This window comes from Macrotis lagotis, chromosome 7, assembly GCF_037893015.1.
Source record: "Macrotis lagotis isolate mMagLag1 chromosome 7, bilby.v1.9.chrom.fasta, whole genome shotgun sequence".
Lineage (NCBI taxonomy): Eukaryota > Metazoa > Chordata > Mammalia > Peramelemorphia > Peramelidae > Macrotis > Macrotis lagotis.
Genome location: NC_133664.1, coordinates 83,195,761 through 83,208,150, shown reverse-complemented (window position 1 = coordinate 83,208,150; position 12,390 = coordinate 83,195,761). Strand labels below are relative to the sequence as shown.

The window sequence follows — 12,390 nt, the reverse complement described above, 5'->3', positions numbered from 1 at the left end:
AGGGAGAAAGTTGTTCCTCCAAGAGATGGAGTAAGGGAAAATGTTAACTTAGTCCCCATTTTTCCATGGGGGGGGACCTACTATACACTTATTTTCTAATAGCCCCAAAGGAAATATCACTATAAGAAATGAGCTGAAATTGTGGGAAAGATCAAACTTCAAGGCCTATACCCCAAAAGAGATCAAAAGGAGAAAAATTACTCAGGAACAAAAATATCTGTTGCAACTCTTTTTTTGTAGTGGCAAAGAACTGGAAATTAAGGAGAGGGGGCATTAAATTGAGGATGGCTGAAGAAATTATAGCAGATGAATGTGATGGAATACTACTATGCTATAAGGAATGATGAAAATGATAGCTTTACAATTTGAAACTATGCTCAAAGGGCAACCAAATTGCACATACTCTTTGAATCAGCAATAACACTATTAGATCCAAATTCCAAAGAGATCATAAAAAAGGGAAAAGGACCTAAATAAACATAAATATTTATAACAGCCTTTTTCCTGATGACAAATTATTGGAAATTGAGGATATGCCCATCAGTCGGGAAATAGTCTAATAAACTGTGGTATATAAATGTAATGGAATACTATTGTATAACAAGAAATGATGAATAGGCACATTTCAGAAAAATCTTAAAATTGATGCAAAGTGAAATGAGCAGAACCAGAAAAATATTGTACACAATATATCAGCAACACAGTGTGATGAGGAAAGTACTATCCATATCTGGATAAATAACTGATAGACTCTGAATGCAGATCAAAGCACATTTTTTCACTTTATTCTTTTTTTGAGTTTTTTTCTCTTGATCTCTTTCTTTTTCACAATTATAGTCGGACATTTGATGTAGGTTAGCCATAAACTGTGTGATCAAATGAAATAATTTATTCTAAGCTCTTTGTAATTCTTAATGCTTATCATTATTCTTTTAATTATTATTATTTATCTAGTATTTGTATGATAACTTAAGATAGTTGAAATGATATACATATACAATTTCATTTGACTTTCACTACAACCTTATGAGGTATGTACTATTATTATGTGTATTTTACAGATAAAGAAACTGAGGCAAAAAGAATTAAGTGACTTTCCCAAGGCCATACAGTAAACATCTGAGACAAGATTTAAACTTATCTTCCTGATTCCAATAGCACTTCTTACCCACAACATTAACAATATTATTATCATTTTCCAGAGATTCAAAGGTCCAGTTCAATAGGTGGAAAGGACTTTGGTTCCATATACTGTTTTGCCAGCTCTTTTCCCTCTGAACACTCATTTATTTTCAAGTGAATAACACCATAATTCAGTATACTTTGAGGAAAAAATAAGCCTCCTGAAGCAAGAGGAAAATTAAGTTACCAAGTGTGTATAACTTGGCAAAGGTGAAAATGAACAAACTTCAGAAGCCATCTGTTTTTGCTGCATGAAGGAGTTTCTTTTATGGGCATTAACTTATAAGGAACAGGAGAAAGACATTATAATCCTATCCATCAAGTCCTTGAAATGATTTAGGACCAGGGATCCTCATAGTTGCAATTGTCAGGACATTTCCTGCCAAGAATATTATCTGTTCTCCAGAAGCAGCACTCAGCCCCTATGGGTTGCCTCAGGTTTTGCCCAGGAGCACCCTGTTATTTCATCATGACCTGGCTTAAGAAGCTGATTGTGTTCGACTAAGATCAAAGTCATTCCTACTGGATTGATTCCAGAAAGCCAGGATGCTTGCTTGCTCTGTTAACACCAACTCTCCGAGGGGACGAATACGTTCCTTAGGTTCTTTTTCTACTTCATGGCCCGACCCTGACTCTTGAATAAAACACTGTAACACAGGGACCAATATTCTGAACTGTGGCTCTATCTTCCTCAGGGGGTGGTCTGCCAAGGGTCTAGATGAGATCAAGAAGGTTTTGACAGGTGAAGAACTTGGGGAAAGAGGAATGAAAGCTATAGCTAGGGTGAATGGTGGAAGAAATGCCCAGTGTGTATACTATTTTGACCTTCAAGGGATTGGCCATGTGTATCTTTCTGAAAGCAAAGATATTGTTGACACATGGGGCTTTCCTCTTTTAGCAGCATATTCAGCTGTAGTAGGGTCAAATGATCCCTTTGCTTATGTAAAGGCAACATGCCTATAGCGACCTCTGGGGGATTGGATTTCTATTTTTAACATTTTGTGTATCTCTTGACAACTTCATCTTTCTAGTAGGATTCCTGCAAAAAGGGATACGTCCCACCTGGGCTGCATTACCATTATGCATTACCACAGTAGCATTCCATCATTCTTTGAGCAAATCCTATGAAAGTTCCATCAAGCTCCCTTTTATATTCCTTTTCACTATTTATTTTTATCCTGTTTCATGACATTTACAAAATTCTAAGCTCCCTGAGGGAAAGATCTATTTTTTTTCTTTTTAACTATCTAACTCCAACTCTTAGCACAATGTTTATGCTTGATAGTGGTTATTATCTACTTAGCTAGCTACTCATCTAGCCCATCTTATCTTCCAAGTACAGCAGTCCACAATGATTAAGCTTCTTTGATACCTGCAAGACAATATAAAGTTAGATCTAATTTATGACTTTTATTTCTCCTGACACATCATGATCCCTGGGTAAATATTTATTATTAACTTCTGGAATGAGGAGAGGAGAAGAGAGGAGAGGGGAGGGCAGGAGAGGAGAGGAGAACCCAACTTCTCTCCTTCCAAAATCCCCTCTTTCCTTGCTAGAGAAAAATCCCATGTCAGACAGTGGATGAGAAAGATAACAGTTAAAAATCTAAAAGGAAAACAAGCTTTGCTACATAAATATTCAATTATGGAAAGAAAGTATAAGGGCTGAACTCAAAAGAATATCTGGACTCCAATTCTTCCTCTGATACTTAGTCCCAGTGCAACCACAAGAATCTCAATAGCATTTATAGAACAAGAATAATAATGTATATATCACAGGGTTAGGGAAAGGCTCCAATAAGAGAAAGCATGTAAATTAAGCCTCAATCAATTAACTAACAAGCATTTACAGGAGCCTGTCAAGGGTACTAGACACTCATGGAGAAAACAGGCAGGATATTTTACCATCTTAAAAACACTCAATCTAAATCATTATTTTGTTAGTGTAAGAGAATGTCTCATTAGACATGAAATTAATAGGGTCTTCATCCTCATTCAAATAGTGGTAACATCAGGGTCCAGTTCTGGCCATGAAGGGGCAGAGTGACTTGAGAATTCAGGGAGGAATAGGATAGGGCATGGCATTTGGAGCCTGAAAGTTCTAGCTCTATCATTTACTGCCTACATGACTTTGGATAAGTCACTTAACTTTTCAGGGTCTCAGCTTCATCAACTAAGCTCTAAGGTCCCTTCCAGTTCCAAATCTAAGCTATTAAAACAAACAGATGAAGGGTATGATTAAAACATAGGGGGAAAATACTAGGAATGTATCTACCATCTCTATTCACTTCCTATCTCTTAATGTTAATGATCATGACTTCTACCATAGAAGAACAGAATACCATGTAGCTATATCATTATGCTCTATCACTTCCTTCCTCTCCTGTTCCATTCCTTCTGTCAGAAGGCATCAATCACATTTTGGCAGAGTTGCCTCACTAATGAGTAGAAGAATAGCAGGATGAAACTTCTTCCCTGGATTTGAGGATCCTCTAAATGCTCACTAGGCTCAAGACTGCATCGTTCCATATCAACCAAGAAGCTGACATAGTCTGCTATAATGAAAAGATTGACTTTAAAATGACTTGCTCTGCTGAATCAGCACAGAGTGAACTGCAAATTGATAGGCACTAACTTTGAATATCATTGCAGTCACTAGTGGCTAGATCAGAGAAACCCTCAATATGACTAATTTGCAAGGGAGTGTTGGAAGCTGCCAAACTCTGCTACCCTGTCCCAGGCCCACTCAAAATTAGAAGAGCCTCTTCTTTCTGTACTTTCCCCTGCAAATGCAGAATTCTCTTCTTTCTCTTCTTAGAACCCCAGAGTTAGTGTCTATCTTTGCTTCCCATGTCAAGATCTACTTTCAGAGAAGAACTAGAAAAAAATGATAAAATTAATCTCATTAAGGTACAAATGACTGAGAAAGTTGGTAACATTAACCTTCTAAGGGAGATGTGCATTTTAAAAAAAAAAGATAAACTCTTTAAACTGAAGGAATGAGGCTCAAAGAATGAGGAGGAAGAGGAATAACAGGAAGAAAACTAGATTCTTACTTATATACATGGATGCTCCTGGTTGGGATTAACATCTTAAGGTGTTGATATAAGCCATACTTGGATTTTGTTGGCAAGGTCTTGAAAACCTCTTCTGAGAGAGTAACCCTGTCTGAGGGAAACTGTTAGTCATGGAGTGGGAGGGGTTGGCCTGGTTAGTGTTGTATTGAAGCCGAAATCTAAGGATAAAGTCAAAGAGCAGTGATACAGGTCAAAATCTTGTTGAGTTGTAGTAAAGCTCCCCCTTCCTGATCCTCCTCCCCCAACACCCATCCCACCCCAGCAGCCCTCAAAAGACCAAATTCCCTTCTGGGCATTATTTCACCACATCTGGTTTAAGAAGGGTAGTTGGAGAGTTAGATTAAAGGAGACAGGGGAAAGTAGAAGGAAGGAAATGCTCTCTGGTATAGGACATAGCCCAGATTCATGATCTTACAGCTGCAACATATTTGGGTACCTTGAAACAAGTCTGTATTAGTTCTGCCAGCTATGCTGAACTGCCATAATCAGGTGGTCTAACTCTTGGAATTGGTTGCTGTCTCTAAAGGAAGTAAACGAAAACATTCCTGACTAAGAAGAAACACCAATCTCAGTTTCAGATCCTTCTTTCTTTGCCGCTATCTTTTCCATTGCCTGAAATGCTTGAATTCTTGACCTCTCTGAAGTATGTATTCATCTCTAGCCTGACTTTTTGGTTGTCCTGTGGATGTCCTGGTTCCTGACTTTGACCCAGCTGCTTCAGCAGGCTTTCCAGACTTATATTCTCCAGATTCCTGACTACTTGCTTATCCTGAGCTCTAGTCTCCATAGAATTTCAAAGACTGCTCAATTGTTTCTTCTTTTTTTTAGAAAGATTTTAATTATTTTGAGTTTTACAATTTTCCCTCCATTCTTGCTTCCCTCCCCCCACTCCCAAGAAGGCAATCAGTTAGTCTTTACATTGGTTACACATTATACATTGATCTCAGTTGAATGTGATGACAGAGAAATCACATCCTTAAGGAAGAAAAATAAACTATAAGAGATAGCAAAACTACATAATAAGATAGCATTTTTTTTTACTAATTTGACAGTAATAGTCGTTGGTCTTTGTTCAAGGTCTATAATTCTTTCTCTGGATACAGATGATATTCTCCATTGTAGATAGCCCCAAATTGTCCCTGGTTGTTGCACTGAAGGAATGAGCAAGTCCATCAAGATTGATCATCACTCCCATATCTTGTTTCTTAATCCAGCTTGACTTCTGGCTTCCTGGTATAACCCCAGTAATGGCCCACTCCCCGACCTACCCCATTACTCTGATTTGCTAGCTTTGTCTTAGAGGCCCTGGTGGTAAGGTCTAGTTACATAAGATATTGTCCAGAATTTGTAAACTAAAATTGGGGAACTCAGAACTCTTTTAATGAATCTATGGGAAACAAGATACTAAAATAGAACCTGTGTAGTAATGGAATAAAGCTGAGCATAGCTATCTAGATGTAAAATATGGTAAAATTCTGTAAAGACTGAGCAGAGATTAATGTCTAAAGCAGAAAACTTACAATTCCATTAACATCATGTACATCCTTACCAACATGTATTACTGAAGATAATCTCTTAATCAAACAATAAGCATTTATAAGTCTCCTATTCAGCAGGTTGGATGGTGAAGAGACAAAGATAGAAATAAAGCAATCTCTGTACTCAAGAAATCATTTCTAGACAAATGTGACAGAATATTTGGGATATAGTCAATAATTTGGGGAATTAGGAAAGACCTTGTGTAGGAGGGCTTCAAGTTAAATTTCTGCTTTTAATTGCTCATGATAAGATGAAAGATCTAGAAACAGAAGGGACCTCAGGGTCCATACAAATCAACTTCTTGATTTTTTTCAGAAGAAGAAACCGAAGCCTAAGGAGGTTGTGATTTTCCCAAGGTCATAAGAGTAGTAAGTTTTGGGACAGGATCATCACTATGTGAAAATATTGCCTTGGAGCCATCCCTATTGGAAAACATAAAGTGTTATATACTACAATAATTAAGGAAATTCAAATACATTACTGTTCACTAATAATTTTAATGAAAGAACACAGCTTTGGTCTAAACAAAAACAAGTGATTATTGTTGAGAACAGATGCAAACAGGATCCCAATTTAGCAAATTAGCTCATTGCTCTTCTAGGGAACCAGACCTGAAATTCCATTGTATTTATCTTCTCTTGGCTTTACAATAGTATGTAAATACAAGTACATTTTTAGGCCTTCATCTAGTTAATTATAGGAGAAAGATAACCAGGTAGAAGATAGAACTAATGATTTGGATTTCAAATATTAATATCCATGGAGACTAATTTCCCCCCTCATATCATTCAAGTTCTTTAGGAGAAGAAAAGATAAGATTCTTTTATTTCTGCCCTTACAGAGCACATGTCTGCAGAGGCAAAGCAGTAATAGCAACTATAATCACTGGGGAGAAACAAAGAAGAGGATGATTTATTGTTGCCATTTTGTCTAATAAAGGCTACAACTATAAAGATATTGTGAGCAGGATTAGACTATCTCCACAGGAAAAAAAAAGATCAAGCAAATTTCCATCAATAGGCCGCTTCTCCAGAGGCTCAAGTCCCTGCGACTTTTATCACTTAAGGATTCAAATTACTCCAGAACACACCTGGTATCTGCCCTCTGGTACAGAGCTAATACAAACTCAGCCGTTCCCTGGAACTTTAGCCAACTGGATGCACGTTCAGAGACTATTTAAATCTTCTTGGTTAGAGTTTAAAGGTTTTGGAAACAAAAATCTCGCATTCAGATTCAAACTGTTTCTTTAAAAAAGGTATTTTTAAAAAAAACAACCTTAAGTTTGACTAGAAATTAATAGGTTAACATCTCTGTTTACTTTGATCCAGAGTAAAGAAAATTAGTGTAGTTCATTTTCATTTGTTCTATTTAGGTCCCTGGTTATAATTCAATTTAATTCAACAGTAAGCAAAGCCTTTGTGCCAGGCACTGTACTAGACAATAGGAATCTGATCAAGATGGTTGGATGGATGGATGGATGGATAGGAAAAAAAAGAACAAACAGGTAGACAAATTAGATAGACAGAACAGACAGATATATAAAGATGTTCACAAAATATATACAAAGTAAATACAAGCCATCTGGAGGCACAGAGATGATTCAAACATTGAGAGCATCTGAAAATTTTGAATGCACATCACTTCAGAGGCTTCCTCTCTCTAATATAGTATGGAAAAGCTCAAACAAATAATCAGTTTTATAAGCCTCAACACTTACTAAGGTCAGGGTCATAATGTTTAAAGCCACAATACAATACTTTCTTGAATAATTAAAAGGCCTTTAATTCCACTACTGAGGTTATTTTCCTCCAATGAATGCCATTTTGATGGCCAAAAGATGAAAATTCCCTCTTCTCTCTTGTAACTGACTCCTTCTATCCATTCCTCTTTACAAATGCTCACTGTCAATGGGCAAAAGTCAGTCATTCTACACTACTGATGATGTGTATTTGAAATTTTTCATCTAACTCCCTGATCCTTTTTTTTGGTGAGTAGCAACTGACCCCACCATCCCACCATGAGACATTAACAGATTAGACTGTGCTGGCTGAGACATGAAGAGAAGTGATCAAAAAATAGGAAAGATTTCCACCCCCCCCACTATGTGATCATACACAAATAGACACAGACACACATACACAAATGCATAATGGAGCTATCTTCCCATAACTGCCACAAACAAATCTTCTATCTTTTGACCAAGCAAAAGTATTCCTCTTGAGACTGTTCACAGAGCTTGATTTCTAGCTCATTCTTTGTACTCTGCTTCCTGCATTATAAAAAGAAGAGAAATATTCACATTCATCTCTCTCTCTCTCTCTCTCTCTCTCTCTCTCTCTCTCTCTCTCTCTCCCCAAGAACACAGAACTCTGCTTATTCTTTATCCTAATCTGGATTCAGACCACACACATACATCACGATTTAATGCTTCCATCTGATTAGAAAAATTCCCAATAATAAGCTGTTAAAACCTCCAAATATCAGCAAAGAGTCCAAAAGATACATAACCTACTCATGATATGATGTATTATAATGATGCTTTTGACCTTTAGGTAATAAATGTTTTTGGTCACAACTTCAAAAGACTGAAGCACAAAGGAGTTATGATCTGCATTACCAATGAAATCATGGATGTTTAAAGAACTGTAACAATTTTCAATATATTTACTCATTCGTTTTTAAAAGCCTTTATTGAGTGCCAAACACATACCACAAAGTTTCAATTATTAAGAATAACGATTCCTGGAAAATGGTTGTATGTTTTCATTATGTTGGCACCAATTACCATATTTTACATATAATTTTATGTTGAGTAGTCCAGATTTGAATAATGTGACTATTTCATGGAGTTAATTATTTATGCTAATAGGGACCTAGCTTTAAATGACACCATAGGGGCAGTATTATGACTAAAGGATATTTCCTGTCCTCAAGGAGATTACAGCCAATAAATAACAATGAAGAGAGTGATAAACTACTTCAGGGAAATATAAATTAAACAGTATGGAAATTCAGAAGGGAGAAAATAGTTGAGGAAAGAATGCAAGCAGGGAAAACTCCCCTAGAAAAGGTTCTCCCAAATATTTCCCTGTCCTCCTTTGGGAAGGAAGAAGGTGGACCTGAGCTCACCATCATCTTATCTAAAGTCCAGATATGCTTTTTCTACTGGAGAATATTCTGTGATGCATTTATACCACAGAGTCAACAACATCATAATTTATGACTCATATTGTCTGAGATTCAATTCCATAAACATGTACTAAGGGTCTGCTAAGTGTAACATACTGTGGAGGGCTACACAAATAACAAAGTCTATGTCCTCAAGAGGCTGATAATCTAAGGAGACTAATCAAAAGATCTGTGATTTCATCAGCATGAGGATCTCCTATTATGGGGAATCCCTTCAACAATACTAAACCCAATCCATTTATGACTGAGTAGATAAGTCTTAGGGAGCTGATTCCCTTAAAATAAGTTAAGTGCCAAGGTCAGTCAACTAAAAAGCATCACTAGTTGGCTCTGAGCCTAGGGCTTCATGACTCTACTCACTATATGAAACTGACTTAGTTCATACATAATAGATGCATGAATTAGCATAATACTCAGGAGAATATGATAAGAGCAAAGAAGAGATCTGAACAAACTTCCTTGGGGACATTTATGGAAGGAGAGATCATTTCCCCCCATCTTTCCTTTACAGGACATGCTTGAGAAAGTGGAGAAATCTGACAGCAAAGAGGCAGGACTGAGAGATTTACTATCTAGATATTGAAGGAGGTCAGCCTTTGGAGAAACCAGGGCAATCTTAAAAAATAATTAAACTCAAGCTTCCAAAAGCCAAGTGACTGACTCCAGGAGATACATTTCAGAATCTCTTACAGCCTTATTAGTGGGAAGAATGAGGGAAGCAAAGAAGTTCCAGGGACCTGCCCCCTGCCAGAGTCCTTTCAGATCCTGCATTTTGTTGGGTACCTGTGGAACCCTGAATTCCAGCCCAATCACTTCTGTTAGAACAAAAGAGCAGGAACTCCTTTTACCTTACAGAAGTGGGCCCTAACAACTCTCATATTTTTCTGAACCACATTTTCTTAGCAGTCTCTGTTCATGACTTTTTCCACATGTGGAAGCAAGACTGAAGTTGCAATTATGCAATGACAGAGACACTGGCCAAAACTTGGGATGCTATATAGCTTTCTATCCTCATTGTGGGAGGGAGATTGCAAAAACATTCATTCCTAGACTGTTAGGGTCAAACAGGAACTTGAGATGTTTTCCAGGAAATTGAGGCCAAGATGTCACATGATATAATCCAAGTTACAAGGCTAGTTTATCTATCCGGGATTAGAACCAGGTATCAGACTTTCAGTTCTACTATTCTTGCCTTGGCAACTATTTGTGCCATGGCAGCACATGGCCTGCTTGTCATGATTCATTTGCCAGATTCCTTGGCTGTGCTATTTTCCTGCTCTACTCTGATTTTCAGGTTGCTATAATTTTGTGTGCAAGAATAATATATCATTCATTAAATGGATTTCCAAGCCTCAGTATAATCACATATAAGCTTTTGCTCATACAGAGCATTCATCTATTTAAACTAGCTGAAAAACTAATTATAATTCATGGCTTTAAAAACACAGTGAGACTACATTTACAAAACTTCTCTACAAAAGCATATGCTTCACGTATACAAAGTGACTCCAATCTTTTGACACTAGCGTATGTGAGTGTTACACATTTAAGCAAATCCTAAGCAATTCTGTTCATGAATTGGACTCCATGAGAATTGTATATAGGATCAGTCAGAGGACCTAGGTTCAATTCCTACCTTTGCTACTGGCTGCCTGTGTAATGTAACGCGCATGTGTGTGTGTGTGTGTGTGTGTGTGTGTGTGTGTATTGATATATATCTACACACACACATATATGATACATTTTATATATACACACACACATCACTTAACTGCCCTAGCCCTGAATTTTCTCACCTATAAAATGAGTGAATTAGATTAGATAGCCCTGCCAAACCTTCTAACTTCAGATCTGCAATGTTACTATAAAATGTGGGACCGAGATTTAGAGATAGAAAGACATGAGAGGTCATTTTGCCCAAACTCTTAATTTTACAAAGGAAGAAACTAAGGCCCACACTTAATGAGACTTGCCCAAGGCCACACAGGTAATAAATGGTTGGGGCAAAATTTGAACCCAGATCTCCTGGCCCAATGGCAAACATTAGTTTCCTTCTATCGTAGAGATTTCTCTTTAAAGGACTGGGTCTGTGAATAAATGATAGTAGCAAGGCACCTGGATATATAGCAGGTCATTCCATCTATCATCTATGTACTTGATCTACATGATTTCAAACAACCAAATACTCAAAACATGATGTGATTTCCTCATTTTTCATTTCCCATATGGACATTCAAACAGTGTATAAAACACAGCCATCTCCACTCCCCCTCTGTGCCCTGCCAAGCCTCTCCTAGTAAATGGAGCATTTCAAGGCAGGATGAGTAGGTTGATAACGGTCCCCTTTACTGAGATGGTAACTGATAAAAAACCGCAGCGTGTCTCAGAAACAATCCATAATTTGCAGGGCCTCACGATTCATCGCCTGCTGAGATGAAGAGGCACTTTTAAAGAAGGAGTCTGCCTGTTCTTGCTTACACAATAGCCCACCTTCAGTTGCACTATAGTTTGCCATTACTTTTAAAATAGACTTTAATAATAATGCTAGGGGAAAAAATGCATTCTTTACCTTTCTGGTAAGTGGCACTTCAATGGGGACAGGAACAACTTCAGCCAGTAAGCAGCCATAAAAGGCTACCATGAAAGCAGCAGGGTCATTGTTAGGGAATACCAGTGCTACCTGAAAGAGAGACACAAAGCACAGAAGACAATGGGAGACAGGTCCTTACCAAAGATCTTCAGAGCCAGTCCTGTTCCTCCAGATTTATAATCATAATAGATATTTCCATTATGTAGATACATATATTCACAGAGACTTACACAAGCATGTGTTATACATGCTTGTATATATGTATGTGTATATATATGATATACACTCCCATATAATATCTATTACCATAACAGATTAAATCCTAGTACTATGAAGTCATAAATCCATGACTAAAAAAGGTGAGAGATACTATCAAGTCTAATACCTTAATTTTACAAATGAAGAAACCAAGTCACAGAGAGCTAGGTTTCTGACTCCAGCTTGGAATCCAGAGCTTCATTACTCTGATTCAAGTGATATTTGGCATTTGGGAATTCTGTGGGTCATGTGTTTAATAGATACCTCTATAATATCCATACTACTTCTTTATTTTAATAAAATAATTAAGGATACATGCAATGTTCTTTCAACATGGATTAAATTAAGTAACTCAGTATCATGTAGCACTTCCTTAACTGTTAATACACACTTATTTTCATCAGTGTATTAATCCCATGATTAACATGCACAATTACATCAACATTACTTCCTATTAAATTTTGACAATTTGAACAAAATAAAATTATCTTCTCTTAAAGGGAGGAGGGGTAGTTCCACCCTGTTGGTATTGGAGGCTCCTTTTTCCAAGAATAC

The 12,390-nt window shown here is 37.2% G+C and overlaps 1 protein-coding gene across 5 annotated transcripts in view; it reads right to left on the bottom strand.

The window, feature by feature from the left end:
- Positions 1–12,390, bottom strand: part of DIP2C (disco interacting protein 2 homolog C) — a 579,123-nt gene that overhangs the window by 162,241 nt on the left and 404,492 nt on the right. For all 5 annotated transcript variants that reach the window (XM_074193228.1, XM_074193229.1, XM_074193230.1 and 2 more), the window contains one exon: positions 11,557–11,667. In XM_074193228.1, the coding sequence (XP_074049329.1) occupies positions 11,557–11,667 (111 nt within the window). The remainder of the gene's footprint in view (positions 1–11,556; positions 11,668–12,390) is intronic.